Source organism: Pongo pygmaeus, chromosome 12 (genome assembly GCF_028885625.2).
Source record: "Pongo pygmaeus isolate AG05252 chromosome 12, NHGRI_mPonPyg2-v2.0_pri, whole genome shotgun sequence".
NCBI lineage: Eukaryota > Metazoa > Chordata > Mammalia > Primates > Hominidae > Pongo > Pongo pygmaeus.
This window is the reverse complement of record NC_072385.2, coordinates 87,703,336-87,730,602: the sequence shown is the minus strand read 5'-3', so window position 1 is coordinate 87,730,602 and position 27,267 is coordinate 87,703,336. Positions and strand designations below refer to the sequence as shown.

The 27,267-nt window shown below is 41.3% G+C and overlaps 1 protein-coding gene across 2 annotated transcripts in view; it reads left to right on the top strand.

Moving 5' to 3' along the window:
* Positions 1-27,267, top strand: part of PRKCE (protein kinase C epsilon) — a 531,726-nt gene that overhangs the window by 344,162 nt on the left and 160,297 nt on the right. For both annotated transcript variants that reach the window (XM_054473224.2, XM_054473226.2), the window contains 4 exons: positions 3,872-4,014; positions 7,017-7,113; positions 9,941-10,140; positions 12,804-12,977. In XM_054473224.2, the coding sequence (XP_054329199.1) occupies positions 3,872-4,014; positions 7,017-7,113; positions 9,941-10,140; positions 12,804-12,977 (614 nt within the window). The remainder of the gene's footprint in view (positions 1-3,871; positions 4,015-7,016; positions 7,114-9,940; positions 10,141-12,803; positions 12,978-27,267) is intronic.

Sequence of the window (27,267 nt, the reverse complement as noted above, 5' to 3'; positions counted from 1 at the left end):
CTCCCAAATAGCTGGGATTGCAGGCATGCGCCACCACACCTGGCTAATTTTTGTATTTTTAGTAGAGATGGGGTTTTGCCATGTTGGCCAGGCTGGTCTCAAACTCCTGACCTCAAGTGATCCACCTGTTTTGGCCTCCCAAAATGCTGGGATTACAGGCATGAGCCTCCATACCCGGCCGGTAAGTTGTATTTTAATTAATTCAAAACATTTTAAAATTTATCTTGAGATTTCTTTTCTCACTCATATGCTATTTAGCAATGTGTTTAATCTCTAAGTATTTTGGAATTTTTGAGCTATCTTTCTGTTATTGATTTCCAGGTTAATTCCATTGTAGTCTAAAACCAACACTGTATGATTTCCATTCTTATAAATTTGTCAAGGTGTATTTTATGGCCCAGAATGTGGCTTTTCTTGGTGATTGCTTCGTATCTTGAGAAGAATGTGTATTCTTCTGTCACCGAATGAAGTTGTTGACAGATGTCAGTTATATTCAGTTGATTAATGTTGCTGTTGATTCAACTATGTTGTTACTGATTTTCTGCCTGCTAAATCTGTTTATTTTTTAATAAAGGAGTGCTGAAGTCTCCAACTGTAATAGCAGCATCATCTGTTTCTCCTTGTAGTACCATCAATTTTTGCCTCACTTATTTTGATGCTCTGTTTTTAGGTACATACACGTTAAAAATTACGTCTTTTTTGAGAATTGACCTTTTTATCCCTAATAACTTTCCTTGCTCTGAAGTCTGCTGGGTCTGAAATTAACTTAGCTCTTCTGCTTTTTTGGGTTTAGTGTTAGCATGGTATATCTTACTCTATGTCTTTACTTTTAATCTGTATGTGTCTTTAAGGTGGGTTTCTTCTGAACAACATATAGTTAGTTGGGTCTTGTTTTTTTTGATCCACTCTAACAATCTGTCTTTTAATTGGTATATTTAGACCATTGACATTTGAAGTCAATGATTATTGATTATTGACATAGTTGGGTTCATATCTACTATACTTGGTACTGTTTTCTATTTGTTGCCCTTATTCTTTGTTTCTATGTTTGTCTTCCACTCATTTTCTGCCTTTTGTGGTTTTAATTGAGCATTTAATATGATCCTATTCTGTTTCTCTCCTTTCTTAGCATATCATTTATACTTTTTTTTACTTATTTTAGTGCTTGCTGTAGAGTTTGCAGTATGCATTTACAACGAATCCAAATCTACTTTCAAATAATATTGTGCTGCTTCACGACAGTACAAGTACTTTATAATAACAAAATTATCCTAATTCCTCCCTGCCATCTTTGTCTCATTACTATCATTTATTTCACTTACACATGAGCATACCTAGCATGTATGTAAACACTATAATTACACATAATCAGCACATTATTAATATTATGATTTTGGGCAAACCATTAGCTGTTAAATTAATTAAGAATAAAAATAAAAGTTTTTATTTTACCTCCACTTATTTCTTCACCTTTCTTTACCTGCTCTCTTTTTCATGTAGATCCAAGTTTCTGAGCTGTGTCATTTGTCTTCTCTCTGAAGAACTACTTTTAACATTTCTTACAAGGCAGATCACTGCCCATAAATTCCTTCCATTTTTGTTTGTCTGAGGAAGTTTTAATTTCTCCTTCACTTTTGGAGGATAATATTGCAGGGTAGAGAATTCTAGGGTGGTGGGGTTTTTATCTCAACATTTTGAATATTTAACTTCTTCTTGCTAGCATGGTTTCTGAGGAGAGGTTGGATGTAATTCTTATTTTTCCTCCTTTATAGGTAAAACTTTTTTTTTTCCTTTGACTTCTTTCAGCATTTTTAAAATAGTTGATTTTCTGTAGTTTAGAAATTATATGCCTTGGTATGGTTTTTTGTTTGTTTGTTTGTTTGTTTGTTTTTGGCATTTATCCTGTGTGTTGTTCTTCAGGCTTCCTGGAGCTGTGGTTTGGTTTGGTGTCTGACATTAATTTTGGGAAATTCTCTGTCCTCATTGTATCAAATATTAATATTTTTTTCTGTTCCTTTCTCTTTCTTCTCATAGTGGTAGTCTCTTTTTGCATATGTTACACTTTTTGTAGTTATCACCCAATCCTTGGATATTTTTTCCAGTCTTTGTTCTCTTTATTTTTTCATTTTTGAAGCTGCTATGGATATATCCTGAAGCTCGGAGATTGTTTCTTCAGCCATGTCTAGACTACTAATAAGCCCATCAGAAGCTTTCTTCATTTCTGTTAGTGTTTTTGATCTCTAGCAGTTCTTCTGATTCTTTCTTAGCATTTCCATCTCCCTGCTTATATTGCCCATTTGTTCTTACATGCTGTGTACATTATACATTAGAACCCTTAGCATATTAATCATAGTTGTTTTAAATTCCCAGTCAGATAATTCCAGCATCCCTGCTATATCTGAGTCTAGTTCTGATGTTTGCCTTGTCACTTCAAACTGATTTTTTGGGGTTTTTTTGTTTTGTTTTGTTTTTGCCTTTTAGGATGCCTTACAATTTTTTCTTGCCAGACATTATGTACTGGGTAACAGGAACTGTCAATAAACAGGCTGTTAGTAATGTGAGTAAGATGTGGAGGGAGGGAAAGAATTATATAGACCTGTGATTAGGTCTTTTCATGAATTTGTGCCTTTGAGCTGTGAACCTCACAAGTGCTGTTCAGTCCTCCCCTGGCCTTAGATAGGACAGGATGGCTAGAGTGGGCTGGAGTTGGGGATTTCCTTGTCCCCAGATCAGTCGGGGTCTGATAAGACCTCAATCTCTGATAAAAATAAAAAATAAAAATAAAAAAACCCTCAACCTCTGATAAAATAGTTTCTCCTAAGAGAAGCCCTCGTTGAGAAGAGCAGAGTGCTCTGGCCTATTTTAAAAAATGGTTCTCTCCCCATGTTCCCCACCCCCAACCCCCACACTGAAATCATGAGATTTTCTCCATATTTACTATGAGAATCTAGTTGAGCTCCTGAAGAGCACAACTCTCAACTGAACGTACAAAAGTCTATCAACTCAGTGACTGGGTCCCCCTTAGAGTTTTTAACTCTCAGACTTGTCTGCTCTGAGTCCCCCATTTGTTGGTTACAGTTAACAGTTTTTCTACCCCAGCATTGTTCCTACAGAGGTTTCTGCTTCAGTAAGTTGTGATTCTCTGTATCCGCCTGGCTGGCTGGCTAATTCTGGGAGCAGCAGTTTCAGTTTGTCCTAGGACTTCACTTCACTTGGTGGATCTCGGAAGAGCTGTTGATTTTGTAGTTTGTTCAGCATTTTGCTTGTTAGAATGGAGTGCTGCTGACTTCTAAGCCCCTTAGGTGCCAGACTGAAAATGAGCAGGTTGTTTTCACCTGTGATGTCTTACACCAAGGACAGCTAAGTGAAGAGGGAAAAACAAAGGAATTCATTGAATTCAGACTGGAGATCTGAAAGGGGCCTTAGAAGCCCAACCACTGGTCATTCTTCTCTCAGTAATGTTCCAACATTTTAATAAAGTAATGGAGTAGATGGTATACACGTGACTTATTTGGGTCCATAATTCAAATTAGCTTTTTTCGGAGAAAGGAATTAAGTTCTTCTAGAGTCAGTGTCCACTCCCTGGAGGGAAATATAAATGTGATATTTACTTACTTATCTATATTTAATATACATAGAAAGGATGGCTGGAATGAAGTACTAGAAACAGTGGTTATCTCTGCAAGGTGGTTTAATGAATGATTTTGGTTTTGTATGATGGAAGACATATATATATATATTTCTATATTTTCCAAATTATATCTTAAACGAACATGTAATACTTCATGAACATATAATACAATCTCAAAGAAAAGAAGCAACATCTTAGGCCATGAATACTTATCTGTCTTTTCTCCATGTCTCCTTACAGTCTGCAAAATGAATGTTCACCGTCGATGTGAGACCAACGTGGCTCCCAACTGTGGAGTGGATGCCAGAGGAATCGCCAAAGTCCTGGCCGACCTGGGCGTTACCCCAGACAAAATCACCAACAGCGGCCAGAGGAGGAAAAAGGTAACTGGCTGTTTGGTGGTGTTTCTGGAGCCCTTTTCAGGCTAGCATTTCTGTGCTGGCTTCCAGAGGATGCTCTGGAGTGAGGTAATAAGATTCCTGGGATTGAGGTATTTTACTCAAAAGTGCAGTGCTTAAAGAAAAAAACAAAGATAGAAGCCAGGCAGGTAACATTAATGTCTTCTTGAGCTCCAAAAGTGGAGTGAAAACAAAGCAAGCCTCAAGGGTTACATTTGCCAGAGAAACATAAACTTTGAGATGAGGAATTTGAAATTCCTTCTAGAAAAAGCTTAACAACTCTATACAAGGAAATGGACTTATCTGCTTCCAGAACTGGCATGAAAGCAATGTCAGTGTCTGAACTTCACCCTTGGTATCATTATAATGAAGATAAATGGATGAAGAACTGGAACCACATTCTTTTCTAGGGAGGAAGCCAAGATGATTTGTGATCATACCAGCACTGAGCTGCCCGGGGAATATTGTTAATGTCTCGCGACATGAGACATCTGGGCCATTCTTTCGGGACCAAAACTGTCTCTATCTCTGTGACATTCTAAATATCAGTAAGAAGAGATCCATTTGCCAAAATGTTATTTTGGTAAGTCAGGGCCCACAGATATAAACAGAGGGAAAGGCATCCGTAGCATTTCATTTGTAGGCTCTTCTTTAGCCCTGGCTCCTAGCCTAGAAAATTTAAGAGGTCTTTCAAAATAAGTGATGAGAAAATTAGAACCATGTTAATGGGGCAGGAAATCCGGGTGAAGGGTGCAGTGGGGAGTGGCCCTCATTGCCCAGTGGCAAACATCCTCAAGCCCTCTACTAGGAAAGCAAATCTGACTCTAGGTACCTCTGCAATCTTGACGCCTAAATAGTCTCCCTAAATTTTGCCCTGAAATGTCTTCTAAAGTCATTTCCTACATTTCTGGGTCATCTTGTCATGTTAGAAGCTACCCGTGGCTCTTCCATGTTGCTTCTCTTGTATAGGAAAAGTTGAAGGGTTCTTGTTTTCTTAAACTTCTCCTTCTACCCTGTTTTCTCAATAAGCAAAGCTGTTTTGCAAGGGTTGCAGAAAAAATTCTCTTTTCCCTGGTTGAGATAACTGAGGCTTTGTGCTTTTGGTGGCTCTTCTCAGCTTTGTAAATCCCATTGGTGGAAACAAGACTTCAGTTGTTGACCCAATGCACTGGAATTGCAAGCAGAGTATCAGTACCCAAGAATGCTAGGGCCCTGCTGAAGAGGCAAGCTGAGCAAACACTCTGTCATGACAACATTATGCAAACACATTTAAAAGCTCTAGAGAGAGCCCTTTTCAGGAGACGTGGTTTTTATTCTTGTCTAGAAGTAAATTAAGACAGAATCTTTGTCATGAAACATTTGAAAGAAAACTCAGTACCTGCTCTCTTTGCGCTATATTTACATGGGCTATCATGCCAGCTGTGAGACATTGTCTGCCTTGTCTTGGATTTGGAAGAACCAACAGGTAAGAAGCCAACATGGAGAAATTCAAGAAGGGGCAGGGTAGAAGGCTGAGGGACTGTAGTCCTGATATTTTTATTGCTGGGATGCTTCTGATGCCAAAATTGGAAAAAGCCAAGTTGTAACTCAAGTCAACTATGAGAGGATGGGAGAGAAGTGCCCTTGGTCTGAAGCTCAAAGACTTCTTTGCAGGAATATCAGACTTTCTGGTGTTTTGGTAGCCCTCATGTTGCCCCTTGCAACTAGTCCATCATCCAGAAAGGATGTGTGTGCACAGCAGGTAGACCAAGAGTAAGTACTAAAAGGGAACAGAAGTGTTTGTGATCTTTGAGTCTAAACCACTGATGTTAATGGAGACTCAAAGTGGATATGCCAGCATGTATGTCAAGGAACAAACCTCACTGGAGGTGTTCTATTAAAATTTACCAACAAATATCAATATATCTGAAAATATTTATTGAGCATCTATTATGTTTCTTACTTTGTGTAAGTCACTAGGGGCAATAAAAGTGCCGGACAGAGTCTTACCTTTAAATATCCTATAGTCTACTTAGGTAGAGAACCCCTCACAATATACACATAAAGATACTAACTATAGAAAGCTGAATAAGATATAAATAAGTGCCAAACAGGTGTTAGAGACAAGTGTCACATTGCTTTACATGAGATAACTTGTATTGCTTGGATAGGTGGAGGGGGGCTTTATGGAAGACATGGGGTGAGCTTTGCTTAGAAAGGTCAGTTGTATTTGCATAGAATTAAAAGTGAATAAACTGAAGTCTCTTGTTTTCTTCCCTTAAATTGGCAAATGAAACCTTGAGTCTGTGCTTTCAGAATATCAATTCAGCAAGTACCACTGGGTGATAGGGACGCTCTCTTTTTTTTTTTTATTTTAGCAGTTTTTAATGAAAGTTATATATAAGATTTATTCCTGAATCCTCTCAATTGTTTTTTTCCTTGTATTTGCCCTTCTCCTTTCCTACTTGGTGAGATGTGGCTTTCCCTTCAAGGATCTCTTTGCAGTCTTTGTCCAGCTTTAGCCTGGTGATAACCACCTTGCTGGGGTAGATACGCACGTGGGTAGTTGAACATTAGCCTTTTCCTGCTATACCCGTTCAGTGTAGATGATGTATTTCTTCCTGTAAACCTGGACTACTTCTCCAGTTTCCTGACCTTTATGGTGTCCTTGCACAACCCGAACTACTTCATCCTTTTGGATGGGGTTGGATCAAACATTGTACCTCTGTCTCAGCTCTTTGGAATGAGGGGAAGATATCATCCTTCTGTGAATGTGGGGAAGGTGCATTGAAATTCCTTTTGTGGTTCTTGCTCTGGTCAGAAGTCACAGAGGGATTGAACTTCATTTTGGCTACTTTGGCGATTGCTGCAAGAGGACAGAGATCTACTGAATTCCCGCTGCTCTGGGAACTCTCACAGCTCTTATATGGCATCTTGATGCTTTTGACATCAGAAAACTCTCAACCCTCCCTTCTGATGCCTCTGTCCCTGCTTTCTCTCCTCTCTAGCTCATTGCTGGTGCCGAGTCCCCGCAGCCTGCTTCTGGAAGCTCACCATCTGAGGAAGATCGATCCAAGTCAGCACCCACCTCCCCTTGTGACCAGGGTGAGACCCTCAGATTTGCTTCCTGACCTCTGAGTTCTGCCATTGGATGGACCAAGGAGCTCTGAGGCCTCTTTAACCAAGAGTGAGCTTGTTAGCTGAAATAGCTAGCAGCCCTGGCGGGTTTTCACACACGCTTTGCCTGTTGATTTAATAGTTCTTTCATTCTCCAAGACCTTCTTGAGGGCTGGGCACTCCATGGCCATATCTGCCTTAATTTCCTTCCAGGCCAGGGTAAGAGGAGAGCGAGTGTATGATGTTATGGTTCTCTGTTTTCCCTTGCCTCTGTCCCTGGTTCCAAGTGTACTGGAGAGAGAAGGGTACAGCTCCCTCTCTTAAAGCTCTTGCCTGGCCCTAGACCTGTCAGCACCACTCCCTTGAGTTGAGTTTGACACTCCCTTCCCCATCATCATACCCAAAACCTGAGATCAGCTTGAGTTTGGGGCTGGGTGAGGGAGGATGTCTTCTATCCTGGCCTTTGGGTGGGTGGGGATAGAAAGATTAAGCTAGAGGAGAGACTGAGAAAAGAAGTGGGAAGGAGGCCAGTCCTAGGCCTGTTTCCCCTCTATAGCTCCAGATATCTCCTTCTGTCTGAATATGCTTCAGACAATAAGTTCTGCAGACATAGTTTGCATGGTAATAATTCTGCAGCCGTCTGAGAATGCTGAGGCTGAGGAGGGACTTACACTTGCAAAACCTCTTGCTCTCGTGACCATTACCAGACATGCCTGGTAAGGGACATATGCATCTGCAGAAGAGGAATAACCATCACAGCCTGACAATGGTGCCTTGGTTTTTCTATATCCCTTTTTGTATTCATTATCCTAATTTTATGCCCATACCCACTCTATGTTGGTGCTTCATTACTGTCCCCCAGGTTAGTGAGTGGGAAATGGAAGGTCAGAGTGTTGAAAAGTTCTGTCCCAAGGTTTGGAGACAAGCCAGTGGTAAGGGCAAGACTGTACCCATGCTGGCTGAGGGACCCACTCTTAGAAACCCTGCCATCAAACCTTCCTTGGAGGTCACCACCATGATCCAGACCTTCTTACCCAGGAGTAAATAAAAGAGCTTCGGGGGTCATGCACCAGCCCTGAGGCCACAAAATAATTGGTCCCAGTCCCTCTTCATGCTACTCCAATTAACTTTCTGTGTCTTTATGCTCTACCTCATTCCAAATGAGATTTGAAGCATTCATAAGTAGCCTGATGTACTCTGGGGCTGCAGAACTTGTAGCTATTTTCCTAGACCAGTTTGGGGGTTTTCACGTGTTCCTTTCTGAGGCTGAGATCCCCTTTGGGAGCTTCAGGGAGACAGGGTCATATAGGAAAGAGACCCCAGGTAAGAGTTCAGAGACCAGGGTTTGTAGGCCTGGCTCCTGCCCTGCATGCTCTCTGGCTCTGAGCTCTGCCATTGGATGGATACAGTGGCATGATACAGTGGCCCCAGGGCCTCTGCTCATCCCACTCGACACAGAGGCCAGGATTTCCCAGTAGTGATGTTAGCACAGATGTCCCTCTGAGCGACCTTATTACAGAACAGAAATAAGACATAGTTTCTTTTTCTTCCCTTGTAAAAACACATAGAAAAACCTTTCCTTCAAGCTTTGGTGTCCCCAAACAACTATGTTTTGCCTTCCAAAATTCATTTAATAACTGAGGCTTTTTTGCTCTATGGTGAGATTAAAAGTTACTTAGTCAAGCTAAGTGATAGGTGGATAACTGCTGAATTGGCAAGGGGAGTGTCTGCAGACTCAGCAGCTTTCCCCCTCTTCACCCTCCCCAACACATCTCAGAGGAGCCAAACTCCAGATCTAGGAAAGATCTCCGGATTCCTTGAGTGAGCCCTTATGGGAGTCAGTCCTTCTGAAAAGAAGCTGAAGATCTCTTTCTGTCACTCATGCCTAATTCTGATTCCCAAGGGTTAATAGGCTATGTTCCCCTTCCGTAATCCAAGTTATTCACAAGCATCATTTAAAATCGGATTATGCTCAAGATGCCCATTTCCACACAGAAGAGTGCGTGTCTTGATGAATGAGCTGTTAACAGTAAAGCTTCTTCAAATAGAAAAGGTCAGAGGATCATCCAGCATTATCTCCCTGAGGTAATACAGGTCATAAGCTCTAGAGGGGGGCACAAGACTGTCTCGTAGTTGAGAAATTGTACTGAGAAATTCCCGCCCCACTGGAGATAAGTTTGCAACATGTCACTTGGGAAAGGAATTCTTTTGTTAACAATAAGCCCATTGCTCATTTTGTTAGATAACCTTGTGTAAGATGGGTATTTAGAAGAAACCCGGCAACAAGGCTGAGTAAAGGCTTTTAGAAGGTATGAAGGTTTCCACCTTCAATGATCAGCCACCGTTCCGATGGCTCAGTTGTTGAAATAATTATATCACCAATGATTACTGTGATGACAGTTCTTGATTCGTTGTTCTCATCTTCAAAGGAAACTTGAAGGATACCTGTGACTCTGCAGAATTCCAAAGAGGGCCCAGATTTCTGTGCTTCACCTAGAACAATGGAATAGGCTACTAGCCAAAGGGGGCTTTCAGAGAGACGGCCAGGTCCAGTGTAATCTGGAGTTTACAAGGGCAGGGAAGGGACTGTGTCCTCTTCCACTTTGCACACCTGGGCTCTGCTGCACATTAGATGCCAATGAGAGTGTGGTGAACAGATGAAGGAACATACAAAGGGATGTCACACTGGATCTGTTGTTGTGAAGAACCAGAAAGAGGACTGAGAGCTTACAGGGGAAAGTCTGAGTGTTGAGTCCTAATGGAACGTGCTTAAGAGGTATGCACTAATGCAATTTCTTGTTCCCCTTGGCCCTAGAAATAAAAGAACTTGAGAACAACATTCGGAAAGCCTTGTCATTTGACAACCGAGGGGAGGAGCACCGGGCAGCATCGTCTCCTGATGGCCAGCTGATGAGCCCTGGTGAGAACGGCGAAGTCCGGCAAGGCCAGGCCAAGCGCCTGGGCCTGGATGAGTTCAACTTCATCAAGGTGTTAGGCAAAGGCAGCTTTGGCAAGGTCTGTGGCACACATGGGTGGAACTGCTGGTTTTGTTCTACTCCTTAGCATTGTTCCATCTGTTTGATCTAAGATTGAGAGGGGAACCTTTCAGCCTGATCTCATTAGGTTTTCTTTCCTTCCTTGTAAGTGCAAATGACCTGAGGCCAAGTAGATAGGAGCGCTGGTTCTGCTATTAATTGGCTATATGAGACTTTCAAGTAGTGATTTAATCTCTTTGGAATTCAATTTTTCTCATTTGTTGAATGGGGACAGGAATCAAGTGAGATGGTAGATGAGAAAGCACTTTGGAAAGTTTTAAATGCTCAGTGTTCCAAATCAATAGTAGTATCAATACATGTCTTCCCTCCTTCAGAGATCAGCTGAAATTCTGTTTTTAATTCATTATGAAGACTTTGAGAATGAATCTCTGCCCTCAGTAAACCTAGGGTTCAAAGCAAATTTAGCATGCGTTACTTTGGAAGGTAAATGTTATTTAACTGATCTTTCTGGCATGTAATAAATGTTTTGTTTATCCTTTACGTGTGGCAAGAAAATGGGAATAATCCTCTCATGCCTTGGATCAGGGTCCTCTGCCCTTGGTGCGGTTCTCCATATCCTGTTCCCACTGAGATGAACACAGTGGTGTGGGGTGTGGCCTTTAGTATGCTCAATAAAGCACTAAAGGTGATCAGCCACCATTCCGATGGCTGGGTGAGATGGAAAAATTAACTCCTGTTCATTTTAGAAAGAAGACGAAGGGGCAGGGAGCAGAGGAAGCTGTTTGCATTTCACCTGAGATCTCTGCTTGTTTCCTGGCTCTATTCAGAGCTGAGCCTGGGAGTCACCTTTCTGGGACCTCCTGAGAGGTTCTGGGAGGTCCTGCTCTGGGGACCAGGAAGCTCCTGGGATCACATGCCCTGGCATGTCCTGGACTCTTGAAAGCAGCAGCCTGTAGGTCAGTCAGCTGGCCCATCCCACCTGGTTCCCAGCCGTCTCACCTGCCCCTATCTCACCCTGATATCACTCTGGTGGGAAGGTAACTGGGGTTTACTTAAATGGCAAAAGCTGAAGCAATTACATTCTTTAGAGACTGACTAAATAAAAAGAGGTCCTCTGGTTAGGCATAACTCTGGGACGTGAACAGGATGTGGTCTAATTTTGAGCAAGACTCCGAGATTCTAGGTTTTCATACAGTGTAGGCAGAATGGGAACTTAGATGACTTTGGAGCATTTAGGTTATCTCTTAGGAAAAATCACAGCCAAAGTTTGAGCCAGTTTTAAAGAGTCTGTAAAATATGTGGGCGACAAAAAGTCTTCAGGTTAACATCATGAATTCCTTCCTTAAGTTTCTGATGGCTGCTTTTTAGCTTTGATGACTTACATTGGATTACTGTACTTAGGAGTTACTTATTTAAGAAGAGAAAGGCTTGTGACGTTTGTAGGTAAATGAGTGCAAAAATATCAAATGATAGGAACACTTTGAGAAAATAGAACTGTTAATTAGCTCTCTTGAAAAGGAATCACGTTTCCAGCTTCAGAGTTATAAAAGAAACCATAAAGGCAAACAAGGACAAATTCAACTACATAAAGATACATGATTCTTTTCAATAGAATAAAATAACAGAAAATTATAAAACAGGCTTAGAAAAACTTTTACAGAAAGTAAAGGGTTAGTATCTTTATATATCATATGCGTATAAATTTGTAAGAAATTAATATGATAGCGGCATAATTAGACAAAGGAGACGTGAATAGTTTACACGAAAAGAAATACAGTCAGAAAACAGTTAGTTTCATTTTAAGTAAAAATAGCATCAAGGTAACATTTCACACCTACTAAGTGAGCAAAAAAACTTTTTAAGTGAAACTACTCAATATTGGTAAGTCACCATGAAACTCCAACACTTCTACATTGCTAGTGGCACATTGTATCACACATCCTTTCTGAAAATAGGAAATGTGCAAAATGCTTCACTCTTTAATCTACTTATGAGAGTTTCCATCTTACAAACGTAATCCAAGAGAAATTGTTTTAATTGTGTACAAAAATACTCGGTGCAACTTATATGATACTTAATGATTAGAGATAAGTGCCTAATTTGAGGGAAATGATTAAATAAATTATATTTACTTGAATTGAGTATAAGCAACCGTGATAATAATGGAGACCATATGGAGAATGTCTGTAAGATAATGTTCAGTTAAAAATAGTTACAATATTTTACTGTACTGTAACGTAAAAATATTTGGTGTACTGTAAGTATGACAAACACATATAAACGTATGAATAACCGTTCAACAGATGTGCATTGAACTTCTCTTTTCTATGTCTGGGCATTGTGCCAGAGATCAAAAATAAATAAATTGTAGTAACTATTAGAATGTAGTAACTGTAGAATTGTAGTAACTGTAGAATAGGAAGTTTTCTTAAACATTATGTATACATCTTGAAAGGGGGTCTTGCTATGTTGCCCATGCTGATCTGTAACTCCTGGGCTCAAATGATCCTCCTACCTCAGCCTCCCAAGTATCTTGGGTGCATGCCACCACACCAGGCTTGTTATAATATTTAAAATTAAAGAAAAAACAGAATTCGTTTTTGAAGTATTTGGTATTAGCTTATGCTTCTTCTTTTTATTCCATACACGCATAGATTGATGGAGGCAATTGATTGATTGCAGGTCATGTTGGCAGAACTCAAGGGCAAAGATGAAGTATATGCTGTGAAGGTCTTAAAGAAGGACGTCATCCTTCAGGATGATGACGTGGACTGCACAATGACAGAGAAGAGAATTTTGGCTCTGGCACGGAAACACCCGTACCTTACCCAACTCTACTGCTGCTTCCAGACCAAGGTATGTTAGGAAGAAGCTGGCTGGCGCCATGTTGGGGCATCTTGACTATCAGATAAAATACCAATTTTAGACCCTCTACATTGTTCTCTCAAAGACTTGGTAAAGTGGGATGGGTTTTACCCTTGAAAAGATCAGGATATATTTGAACAGCATCTTCTTTTTTAGGGCACAGAATTTTCCATTCAAGGTTGTGCTTGTGAAGGGATGAGAGAGCTGTAGAATTCTTTGCAGCCAGAGTTGGACAAAGCCAAATGGCTAAACTCACTGTTTGCTCACTGGAAAAACCAACAAGTGTGGTTAGTCCTTGCTCTGCTCCTAACTTTCTATCACTAATCAAATCACTTAACTTTTAAGTTATTTTCATGTCATATGAAAAAGAGTAAAGGCCACCTTAATCTCTTCTAATCTGTGTAACATCATCTGAAATAAAGGATGTGAACAAATGCTTAAAATTTCATAGTGAAACAAAAATATAAGGCAGCATTTTTAATTTACCACATAGGTGTCTGGGAACCAGAAGGTGGCAGTAAAGAAACAACAATAATCCATAACTCCATGGTAGAGTCTGACTCGAGTATCATTAACTGATTTGTTAACCTGTTTTTAGTAAAGAAACACCAGTGTTCTTCATGAAGCTCTAATTTTGTTAGCCTTTTTGAGGGGTTGGGAGGAGTTAAAGTCTTTTAGGATCATTATGGATGTTTGTAGTATTTTGCTTCTTGAGAAGGCAAAGACAGACATCACCTGAAACTCCTAGCTGTGGCTTATGTGGAACCCAGACCCTGAGGGTGACATCACGGAGAGTTGATACCTTGCTTCTGGATGTATTCTCATCTCCAAGTCATTGTGAATGCCAGTTTTTCCACTTAAAATTCAACAGTTATTCATTGAGTCATTTGGCAAACTTTTCTTTTATTATATTTCGTTAAATCCTTCCCGTGTATCTGATGCCATGCCAGGTGCTGGAGATACAGTGGTGAACTAGACTAGTCCCTGACCTCATGGATTTTACATTATCTTTGGTACACTGTTTCCCAAAGAGGATTTCTCAGAACCCCAATCACTTGAGCAGCTGTAAGAAGAAAGGACTCTGTGACCCATTGTTGGAGTCACTGCAAACGTAACCTCTCTTAGTCTCAACACACATATGTTTATTAGCATCCTTGAGGAGACCTGCAATGAAAACAAAATTGCCTTTGTTTAATCTACTTTTCCCAACTTATTTGATCCCAGGGTCCCCCATCTCTCTCTTACACACACATACACATGCACCCACACACACACAATGCCCATTCCATACTGAGGAACCCTGATCCAGTGGAATTTTTCCTATCCTTCTGATCTCTCAGGAGAATAAGAAATATCATCTGAAAATCTGGAAATCATTCTGTTTATCTTTCAAGAAGGACACATATTTCTTTTTCTACAAAACTTTCCTCAGAGACCCCTATTTAATAAGAATCTATCCCTTTTTCTGAACAAGTATAAGAATTACTAGCTCTTCTCATTTTTGATGTGTGTTGTGTAATGCCTAGTATTTATGGGTTTGTATGTGTACAGAATCCTGCATAATAGAGACTCAGTGATGGAGTTAACTTTCTTCTTTTTTCCACTAGAGCATGATTTTAGATTCATGATAAATGTATCATATTTTGTATTTTCCATGGTGCCTATCACAGGGCCTCACACTTGACAGGTACCCACAGACAGAATCAAAGACTTGGAAGATTTTTTCAAAGTCACTTTATCTTTCTTTATCTCTCTCTCTTTTCTTTTCTTTTCTTTTCCTTTTTTTTTCTTTTCTTTCCTTTTGGTACCAGTGAGGAAATTGGTTTCAGAGAAGTAAAACTATTTTGCTCATAGGCACTCCATCTTGGCAGAGTCAGACCTGGCATCTCATCTAGTCTCTGGGACTCCCAAGGTAGTGGGGACTTGCTCTGATTCACATTGCTAGTTTCTTGTGCCTGACCCAGCACAGGGTCCCTTCTGTTGGAGGAACCCTCCCCCTTCCCCTGTCCCCAGCAGGTAGCCCTCTCTCTCACTATCTGAGGTGGCTTTCCAGGCAGGGAGCCACTCTGGCAAGTTTTCTTTACAACATTATCAAGAGGCCCAACATCCTAGGAGGGGTCCAGTTTAGTTGTGAGGGCTCTATGGAGCCCCTGTACATGGTGGATCATGGGAAGCCACAGTTGAAGGTCGGCTTGGTGAATGAGTGAGGGAGTGGGAATGGATGTCTTCAATGTCAGCAGTGTTCTCCTTTGTGCATTGTAGAATATCAAGGCTAAGGATTCCTCATCATATGGCAGCCTTTGGAGCACAAAATGGTGTTGAATGACACCAGGGATTTCTTTTATGGCAGAACAATGATCAAACTAACATAGATGTTGTCATGAATGGCTGTAGGGTGAGGATAGGCAGAGAAGGAGCTTCTTCTGTAGTTCAGATATTTACTATCTTTTCTCAGGCCACTGTCAGGCAGCCACAGTCACAGGAGCAGCTTTGCACCAACTCTCTCATGCCACCTCAATTTCATAGAATACTTTGCTTTATGTAACAGATGCATATTCACTGAATTTTTCTAAAGTGAATCATATTTTAACCTCATAGAAGGATCTTAACTTACTTATGAAAGGAACCTGATAAAGAATCAGCTTATAAACCTTCAACTTAACTTTTTAAAAATGTGACTTTCCCTATGACAAGCCAACAGTTTGTCATAGTTTTAAAGAGTAGCTCTTATTCACCTGACTCTGAGGTAGATGCTGGGGTTGTTAACACAAAGGAAGACAGTTCTCAAGTGGAAGCATTCACTGATAATAGATTGGGAGGTTATTCTAAATTCCACAAGCTAAGAGGGAGTAGCAAACAGCATTGAATAGTTATGTTCTAGATGGGAGTATTCAAACCAAGAAGACTCAGAGGAGGGGGTCTTCCCTAGGATCTAGTGGAAGAAGTGCGATCAAGCCAGGCTTTGAAAGGTAGGGAGGATTTGGACAGGATTTGGGAATAACAGCTGAATTTGGCAGCCACAGAATTCAGTCTTAACTGAGTTTCACTTTTCCTGAAAACAAAGGACAGTTCCTCTGAGCCACCTTAAACCTGGTTTCCACTAAGACTCTAATACACCATTCAGGAACACAAAGACCCGATTGCAATCCTATTAAGATTTCTTTCATACTTGTTTAATTAGGACACACAGAACAGCAATAATGTTAAGTCGAGTTTAATTATTTTTAGGTGAGCCTTTATTTTTCAATGTATCGGAAAAAAAATGGTCCTTTTGGAAACATTCCTTTGAGAACTTCTTCTGATAGATTACACATTGCTTCAGGCTGCACACTACATACAAGTTGCCTGGAAAGACTTAGAAGTGTGTAAAGTGATGTCACCGTATCTAATATGGTGACCAATGGCAATGGTCATGCGAACCCATTGGCATCAGCCATGATGACATAGTCAGGTTCGGGTCTGGTCAGTGCAGCCCACTGAAGGGCCAACTTACAGCTGAAGAGGGAGTAACCAATGGCAATGGTCATATGAACTCATTGGCATCAGTCATGATGACATAGTCAGGTTCGGGTCTGGTCAGTGCAGCCCAGTGAAGGGCCAACTTACAGCTGAAGAGGGATTTGGGTTTTTCTTTACTGAGCCCGCCTACCCTTGGCTCATGTGCTCCATCCCTCTCCATGGGGTCTAGAAAGGCAAAAAGCAAATAAAATGGCTCCCGCTTTCCAGGGCTAGTGAGAAAAAGCGACAGAACAACAAATTAAGCCAGTGGTTTTAATTTCAGTCAAATTCAAACCAGTGTGTCTTTGGGATGCAAGAGTAACCTGAACCATGTAGGGAATTCTACCAAACTTGATTTAATTCACTCTCAAAACATAAAGTACAGAAAGAGGAATAAAGGACTTCTAATTCCAGTCAAGATCAAGTAGCCACATTCATCCCAGGTCCTCCCTCTTACAACTAAAAAACCCTGGACATAATTATTTTATAAAGGTAGGGTGCTTACCAAAATTGGCATAGCCACAAAGAACTGTATCCGTTGATGTGAATGAAAGACCAAAATTTTTATATTTAAAAATTCTAGATGATTTTTAAGTGGGTAACATTGTCAGTAGTGTTTAATATTTTCTTGCATATGAGAAAAAAAATTTTTTTCTTATATACCCACAGTTGTTTCTTGCTTTAAAAAAATTATGGCCTATAATTGTTTCAATTACAAGTCTTTATTGTTAAGCATCTATGTGCTAGACACTGTGCTAGATTCTAGGGCTACAAAGCTAAAAGATACCAACTCTGAACTCATGCCAATTACTGTCTAGTAGAGAGATAGACATGCAAGGAGGCAGTCAGGAAGGCTTCCTGATGGAGGTAGAACCTACCCTGGACCTGGAAGCATAGGTGGCATTTGCAAGAGGGTAAGAGCAAAGACATGGCTGCTGAAACCTAAAAATTATTTCTAAATCTCATTTGTATTATTTTTCCAATGCTTGAACTCCCAACCAATGCTATCTCCTACTTCTTCCAAGGAAATGATAATGGCTGAACCAGAGCAAAGAAGGAAGAGGAGAAAGGGAGGGTATTTGGAAAATAAGGAGACAGATTCCTGCATCTATGAGATCAGATGCCCATCGGCAGAGGGGGGAGGTAATGCTGTGAGCCCTCCTTATTGGACTGCTAGGCTCTAAAACTTAGGGGCTTGGTCAGGGTTTAGGGGGGGAAGTGACTTTTGGAATTGCCTCTCCCAGTTCCCGGGTTCCCATTCAGGCATTGACTACAAGGGATAGGAGAACCACTGAGAGGTAGTTTTGTTTTTGCTTTTTTTTTTTCTGGAAGTTACAGGAAATGAAATTCCCAGATTTTTAGAGTCTGTGCATTTGTATTTATGACCCCCATTGTTGAAACCGTTCTCTCCAACAGGATCCCACAAAACCTGTCTTGAATAATTTCATGATTTTTCCTCTTTAAAAATTTCATCTGTACACAATTCTACCCATCCCCCACCCTTTGGCATTTCCTGCCAGGCCTGGGAAGCCAAATTGTAGAGGGCTTTGCTGCAAAGGAAACGAAGGGTGAACTAGAGAAGCTCCCTTAGCCAATCTCCCTTGCTGCCCTAGGGAAAATGCAGCATGGAAAAATCCTTAAAAAGCAACTGGAGACGTTTTTCAATCATCTGTGTGAGCATGGGGAGAAGTGAGAAAAGGAGTGTTAACAACGTAGGAGCAAAAGTGTCATTTCAAGGAACTCAACTCTGAAGAACAGAAACACTAAACCAAAAAGAAAAAAACAAAGTAAAAATTAGGCCATTGGTAGATTTTGTTCTAAAGAGACGGCTATGTCAGATTAAATCTAAACCAGCTGACAGAGCCCTTGAGGACGGGTCTCTTTCCCGCTAGACCACACTGTCTGCCTGAGGCAACACCACTACTACTCTGAAGGAGTTGGAGAGTGTGTGAGCAGGTTTGGTGAGTGCTTTTCGAGAAGAGATTGAGATGCTTGACACAATGAGTTGGTTTGTGGGTCAGGCAGCCACCTGGGAATCAATATGCTTGCCAATAACAGATTTCAAGCAGAGATAGCCTCAGTAATTTGCAATGGATTTTAGCAAAATGAGATCCGTGGTAGAGGTTACAGACTTAGTGTTGGCAGAATCAGTTATTAATAGAATCAGACTCCAGGGAACTCCATCTCTTTACTTCTGAAGACCATCTTTGCCTGATAGTGGGCTGGACAGCAATGCCATTTAGTCTGATCAGCCAATTAACACATCTTTAGTGAGGACCTATGGTGTGCAAATCTCTGCAAGATGTGACAAGACTTTTATGGCAGGGCCTTTGGTCAAACTAGTTGAGGGGTAAGCTCTACTCTCTTGTGAAGGAATGCAGGGGTGTATGCGTGTGGTGGTGTGTGTCTGCATAGATGAGCTGGCAGTTCTCTGGCCGGTCGGAGAAAGATCGTCACTGGTTTCCACAATCAAGCAAGGCTTCATGGAGCAAGACAACTTCACCCAGGTCTTGAAGCATAACAGGACTCATTCTGTGTGATAAAGGAAAAGTTGTGGAGTTTGTTAATGCTCATGTGTCCCAGGGGCAGAGAAGGATGTGTCGGCTCTTAATCTAACTGCTGTAGCTTCATGTAACCTCTTTGCATATAAGGAAACCTTACATTTGAATAGGACATTTGCTTTTAAAGGTGCCCTGACTGGCTAGGTGCAGTGACTCATGCCTGTAACCCCAGCACTTTGGGAGGCAGATCAGGTGGATCACCTGAGCTCAGGAATTTGAGACCAGCCTGACCAATTTGATGATATCCCATCTTTAATAAAAATACAAAAATTAGCCGGACATGGTGGCGGGCACCTGTAATCCCAGCTACTCAGGAGGCTGAGGCAGGAGAATCGCTTGAACCTGGGAGGCAGAGGTTGCAGTGAGCCGAGATCGCACCACTGCACTCCAGCCTGGGCAGTAGAGCTAGACTCTGTCTCAAAAAAAAAAAAAAAACCCTGACTTAGATCAGCCATTTTATATCTGCCTAATGATGTCTCTATGAGTTAATCTACCATACTCTATGGTTATTCACTCCCCCTTTTTTTTTTTCAGAATTTGTCATTGTGGTAAAATACACATAATATAAAACGTGCCATCTTAACCATTTTTAAGTGTACAGTTCAGTGGTATTAAATGCATTCATAATCTCCATCCATCACCCCTCTCCATCTCCATGCCTCTTTTCACCTTATAACCCTGAAACCCAATGCCCATTAAACAGTACCTTCCTATTCCCTCTCCCCACAGCCCTTGGCAACAGCCACTCTGTCAGTCTCCATAATGTTGACTACTCTAAGTACCTCTTATAAGTGGAATCATACAATAATGTCTTTCTGTGACTAGTATATTTCATTTAGCAGAATGTCCTCAAGGTCATCCATGATGTAATGTATGTCATAATTTCCTTCCTTTTAAAGGCCAAATACTATTCCATCATGTGTATAATACCACATTCCACTTATCATCTATGGATGGACATTTTGACTTCCACGTTTTGGCTACTATGAATAATGCTGCTGTGAACATGGTTGTCTGAATATTTCTTTGAGGTCTTACTTTCAATTCTTTTAGCTATATACCTAGAAGTGGGATTCCTGGATTGTATAGTAATTCTCTTTTTAATTTTTTGAGGAACCGCTATACTGTTTTCCATAATGACTGAACTATTTTACATTCCCATCAACAGTGCACCAGGGTTCTGATCTGATTTCTCTATTACTTTGCCCAACACTTATTACTTTCTTTATTTGATAGTAGCCATTCTGATGGGTGTGAGGTAGTATCTCATTATACTTTTAATCTGTATTTCCCTAGTGATTTGTGGTCACTCATTTTTACAGATAAGAAAACCAAGGCCCAGTCAAGTTTTATAATTTGTTTGCAACAGAACCCAGATTGGAATAAAGGTTTCCCAACAGCCTTTGTTGTTCACCGTGTATTTCTGTCTCCCTCTCTGTCCTCCTGTCCAAATTCTCCACTTCAAATAGCCTCACCTCCAAATCCCCTCTTCCCCAATTCCTGTCACGCACATGAAAAAGGGTCTGAAGGGGTGTCAGCTCTATTTTACATGAACTCAGTGAGGCTGGGATTAAAAAATATTAATGTCCCTTAAGCTGGCAAGAGGAGCAGGGTTGATCAGCCTGTTTCTGGAAATGTTTCTGTTTTCTGAAAGTGTAAGAGAGAAAGGAGGAAAAAGGGGGCATGGGCACAGGAACGATCCAAAATGGGCTGGAGTAGGATGAGGCCCTCACACTTGTCTGTTTAGCCATTGCTTCCTGAGCACCTGCTATGTGCCATGCCATGGGGCATCTTGGGGCACCATGCTGCCTGCTGAGGAACACAGGTGTGGGGAAAGGTAGGTAGGAGTCCCGGCTTTATGAACTTGAAGCCTCATGGGAGCATAAAACTGTTGGCCTCTACAGAGGTTACAGTGAGCTGAGATCCCGCCACTGCCCTCCAGCCTGGGCCACAGAGTGAAACTCCATCTCAAAAAAATAAAAAATAAAAAATAAAAGCCCCTCTGGCCTCTATACAGTGCCCAGAACTCAGTGCTTTATTTTCCTTCAGAAACTGTTGGCCTGATCTTCTTTTGTAAATTGTTTTTTAATCACAAAGATTATTTATTAATTGTAGAAAATTTGGAAAAGTCACAAGAGGACAAAAAAGAAAATAAGAACAATTCACATGACTACTACTAACATTTTGATGTGTATAATTCCAGTTTTAGAAAAGTACATGTCTGTTCATACATATATATTTATAACATCAGTATCATACTCTATGTAAACTGTTTCACTTAGTAATATAGTAGAGCTATTTTCCTTGTCACTAAATATTCTTCAGCCAAGTGATTTCTAGAGTTCTATAGTATCTGAGGGCGTCTTGTAGACATTCTGCATTGGGGGTTGCAGGTGGCTGGTAAGTGCCTGGCTTCCTCCCAGCTGATGTTAGCAGTGAATGGACCGCATGCTCTGCCCAGTGCTGGCCAGTGATGGTGCTGCCCTCTCTGCAGCAGAACTGCCTCCTTCTACTTTTATTTCTCTCTTTCTGTAACATCAACCTGAGTACAACTTGTAAATAACCTATTTGGCATTGACATAATGCAAACTAAGACTTAAATGTTTTTAACATTAAATATGTGTGTATACAGCAGGTCTTTGAATAACCTGATTTTGTTCAATGTCATTTCTTTATAATGTTAATGAGAAAAATATCAATTCCTGGCTAGGGCCACTGACTATGTGAAATTTGTACTTTCTTCCCATGCCTGTATGAGTTTTTTTCAGGGACTTCGGTTTGTTCCCAAATCCCAAAGCTATGCACATCGGGAGAACTGGTGTGTCTAAATGGTCCCCATCCGAGTGTGGGTGTGCGTGAGTGTGCCCTGCCATGGGATGGGGTCCTGTCCAAGGTGGTTCCCAGTTGGCACCCTGAGCTACCAGGAGAGGTTCCACCCACCCATAACCCTGAACTACAGCAAGTGGGTACATGATGCTCTTACTCGTTTTTCTTCATCTTTCTTAAACATATGTATAGCTCACATTTACTTCGGTGTTTAATATTAGAAGTGTTATTTCAGTTTTACTATTCAAAGTGTTCTAAATAATTTTTCTTAGAAGTTTGATGTTTTTGTAGCCAGAAATATACCTCAGGAACTTAACTCTTCTTTATACCAATTAGCCTATGGTAAAACTGGTTTCCTTACATGTCTTTTCACTTGAAGTTGCAGTTTCCAAGAACTTACCAATGGCATTGTGAGGACTTCCTGTATACTGTTTGGCTAGGAGGCATTTTTTTTTTTTTTTACCGCTAAGGAATATATTTACCCATTCTCCTAAACTATTTGCTTTTTCTTGTAAAGCTGTTGGTTTTCTCTTTTTTTTTTTTTTGAGATGGAGTCTTGCTCTGTCACCATGCTGGAGTGCAACAGCGCAATCTCGGCTCACTACAACCTCTGCCTCCCAGGCTCAAGCAATTCTCCTGCGTCAGCTTCCCAAATAGCTGGGATTACAGGCATGCACCACCAGGCCCAGCTAATTTTTGTATTTTTAGTAGAAATGGGGTTTTACCATGTTGGCCAGGCTGGTCTCGAACTCCTGACCTCAAGTGATCCGCCTGCCTCAGCCTTCCAAAATGCTAGGATTACAGGTGTGAGCCACTGTGTGGGGCCAAGCTGTTGGTTTTCAAATTACATTTTGTGGAGGTGCCTCTGTTGCTTCAGTGTGTGGTGGATGGGAGCTGGGCACACAGACCCAGTATGTGCTATTAGAGGAGGACCTACACGCGCCACCTACTCCACCTGGCTGCGCAGTTCCACGTCCGACTGTTTCACATGTTAGCATTCCAAGGAAGATAATGTTTGAAGAAAGGATTTCACTTTGAAAACAGTTTAAAACCACTACAGCTCCGACTGGGAGCTGGAGTGAGTCTTGATTTTTTTTTTTAACCTACCCATATTATAATTTAATGTATACAGGTGTCGTTTCCTGAAGGTCTCCATTACAAATGTCCTTTCATTATTAAAATGGGCACATTCCTGAGATTTGGGCAGAAATGGAATTTTGGAAGCAGATTCAAGATTCTGGTATTCTGTCTGAGTAACACATTTCATTGTTTAGATCACGCACAGAAGTGCCTGCTGATGTGTAAAAGTGTGTGTTTAAACCTTTGACTCACTGCTGACAGGTGTAGAGGCCTGTGATAGAATGTAACTGGGATGTGACACTACTTCATTGATCAGGAGAATTTGCATCAGAATCTTTTGAGGCACTGTTGGGAGATAACAGGGACTGGGAAGGAGAGATATGACAAGGCACAGCAAAGTAACTTAGAATAAAGGCAGTATGTGATAAAGAGGAAGGAGAGACATATTTATTGAGCACCTATTATGTGGCAAGCCTATCCAAGTTGTTTAAAAGCTGATTTCATAAATCTTACCCAAGTCCCGTGGGATGTAGGTATTGTTGCCAGTTCTTTGGGCAGGTAAGGAAACAGACTCAGGGAGGCTTAACCATTTGGTCAGGATCACACGGAGTTAAGTGATTAAGCTGGGATTCAGACTAAGAGTCCCCACCTTTGCCTCCTGAGGGTGAGAAGGGCGACTGTGGAACAGGGTGGATGCTGGGGCATTGTGGGGCAGGGCACAGTGAGTTTGGGGGCAGGAGGCATTTGCAGGAACAGACCCCTGATTTAGGGAGTGTAATGATGAGTCTTGCTGCTGTCGCAGGTTCACGCTAGGAAGCCGTGAGGAAGACAACCTTGTGAGGAGGTTCTGGCTAAGTTGCGGAGTTCTTACTATGCTAGGCAAGGAGTTTGCACTTATTCTGTAAGTAAAGGGGGATTCCTTGAAGATATTATGGGAAATGATGACTTAAATCACAGCCTGACAGCTCCTGACAGCCTCCTGCTTGTGAAGAAAGCATAGTCCTCCATTTAGCACTTAGAAACTGTCAATTGTGTAGCCCCTGACTGATTAGAAACAACTTAAGTTGCTGCTAATTGCAGCAGGTGACCTACACATTTCTAAGGTGTCATTTGGTCACAGTTCAATTGGCACATCATGATCCAATTTAAGTAAAAAGTTTCATCTTGAAATCTAAAACTAGAGGTCTAAGTTATCTAACCCGGTCACCAAACAAAGCCAGTTTCCTCATGGCTGACGTCAGATTCTCTCACCTCTCCCCAATGCCCGCCATCTATTGGATTTCAGAATTTACCTTTTTGTGTGTGTGTGTCCAGTTTAGATTCGTGTTGAATTTTGATAGTGGTCTGGTGGTGTTTTCTACAGGGAAAGTCATCTGGGGTCTTTCACAGGGAGCTTCTACATAGTCTATTGAGATGACTCCATTGAAGCAATGGGCTTTCCCTATATAACCCGAACTTTTTGTCCTAGTGGTCTCAAATATTTCAGACAACCCAGATGATTCCTAATGCTCTGATTTTGAAGACTTTTCTGGGTGGTAGGTGCAACCTATTCAGCTGTTTGAGTTCACGTATGCCCTGTTGACGTGTGGGAAACACAGGATGCAGTAAAGAAGGCACCACGAGTCAAGAAGCTACAGGTCTAGCTGTGACTTCTGCCACTGATGCTTGCTCTGAGACAGTTATCTGGGCACTGACTTTTCTCATTCATAATAAAAGATGTGGGGAGGACACAGAGAGGGGAGTTCCGACTACATGACCTATACGATCCCTCCAGAAATTGATTCTAAAGACCTGAGACAATGCAATTCATTGGGAAATATGCATGGTATCACTACAGCTTTACCTGTTACTAATGCATGAGTGAGACAAGGACAATGACAAAGTCAGTGAACAGTCCTTCTGTTTAGTGGTCTAGTGGTGTTTTCTACAGGGAAAGTCACATGGGGCCTTTTGTAGGGAGCTTCTACCTAGTCTATTGAAACAACTCCGTTGAAGCAATGGGCTTTACCCATATAACCCGAATTTTTCAAAGCTCAATTCAACAAATACTTCTACCTTGATCAAAGCCTCTATGTTCACAAGGCTGTTATTTTATATCAGGGTTCCAAACTCAACACATTTTCAATGACTAATGCTCCTACATCAGAAAATTTACCAGGAGGTTTTATAACTGTCTGTTTGAAGTACAGCATAGTTTCTAGCACACAGCAGGTTCAATAAATTCTGGCTTCTGTCTTATCCAGTTAACAGTTTCAGTATCATCTATATAGATAGATCCCAAGCTGACTTGAGAGCTTTGTCATTTTTCTCTTTGCCTAGAATGATGGCGTGTTCTGGCCAGTTGGCCAACTGTTTGTGAAACAGAATTGAGACTACCTGAGTCTATCGTTGTTGGTAGATTTGACCCCTGGCACACTCGTTTCATAAAGAGAAAATATGTATTAGCTATCCCCTAATCTGGGCCCACGTTGCCTGTAACAACAGCAATGGGCCAATCCTGTAACCTGTTTAGTCATCTCACAAGTGCCTGTTCAGGAGGGCATCAAGCAAGAAATGACTGACAGCCACCCCTTTTCCCAGAAGTTTATGCCAGCTAGAAGATGAATGCTTTGTGGTAGCACTTTTGTTTCTTAATTATGCAACCTGTTTATGAGTTTAGAACTACAGCTGGTTAATATGAGGATCACATCTTTGGCTGTGTCCTCAGGAGTTTGATAGCCCTTCCTTCTGACTGCTTGACCCATAGCTTGAACTAGGGCTAGCCACAAGATTCCTGTGAATTCCTACTGGGCCCTTTGTCTCCTTCTTGTCACTGAGGAGGAGGTCACAAATTGGGGCTGGCTCCCAAATGTGGGAAGAGGAGGTTACCAGTTCCAGTGAAGAATAACTTGGACAGAACTGTGCCCCCAACTGCCTGTGGTTTAACTTTGGAGGCCTCTGTTGTAGCCTGAAAGGAGAGAGGGGCCATCTGGGTGGGCCAGTCACCACCTTCAATTTCAGGGTCATCTTTGGCTCAATAACAAAAATGGCAGGAACTTCTATAGTGTTCATTACATGCCAGGTTGAACTTGGAGCATTCTACACGTATTAATTTAATCGTCACATCAACCCTAAGAGGTAGGACTGTTATTCCAAAGAGGGGTCATACAGCTAGAAGTGGCAGAGCCTGAATTCAAACCTGGTTAGCTAGCTTCTATTATAGAAATCTCATTTTGTCTGAATGCCCAGGGGAGATTAGGCTCCTGAGGATTGATAAACCAAGGTCCCAAGAGCCCAAGGAGTAAATAAAATGGCAATTGGTTGATTTATAGTGGGGTGACTGGACTACTTACGTGAGTTGCCCAGGGCACCCTGGAATAATTCTTTAAGGGTGGTATTCTAGGTAATCTGAGTTGTATTGGGAAAGCAACTGATGGAAAAACAGACCCTCTGCTTCCTGTTATGAGGACATTTTTTTTTTGCAGAAGCAATAGGAAGTTGAAGCCTCCACTTTTGACCTCATTGGAGCATTTTGTTTTTACCGTGACGTTCCAGGGAGAATGCCAGGAAGGATCATGGGCAAAAAGAATTCTCTCAGTCTGCCTCCTTAGTGTGGCAGGAGGTACAAATTAATTCCTTTGTTGGGTCAGTATGATATTCACCTGGGATTCATCAGCAGTATGTAATCCATTTTATCGGGAACACTTGTGTGTGGGTTGCTAGGAAGCTAAGCTTATTACCTGGCTCTGGCTCTTAGAGCTGAGCCTGCTGGTGCTAACAGATTTGGGCCTGAGAAGTTTGTGGCCTTCCCTGGACTTCAAAAGGAGGGTGGAAGGTCCAGTAAAGTGTCCAAGGATGAGAGTGAATGGGGAAAATGACTTTTGTTCTCAGTGTTTCTTTCACCATTTATCCAACCTATCCCCATGTGTTTTTGGTATTTTTTTTCTTTTTCAGGTAAGAGTTTAAATCTAACCTCCTTTATCAAGCCCCAGTTTATGAAAACTTTCTAGATTCACCAGTGTTAACACTAAAAACATGCCAACACAACCAAAGGAAACACATTGCCATGAATGGTGAAATACTTCTACCATCCAATTTGCCCAGAGTTTTATTCCCTTGGGAGAGCTTCTTAAAGATCTAGGAAGTATCTTTTGATGTACATAACTCAGAGATTAAACATACTTCACAAATATAAGTAGGCTCCACTGAAAGAAAGCTCGAAAATTTGACTGTAAAAAAACAAATGTAGGTGTGATTGTTGACCTTACAAAAGCTAACTCCTACTGTAAAATGTTTACAAAAGAATTCACGAGAGAACTCCCTGGGTTGGCAAGATC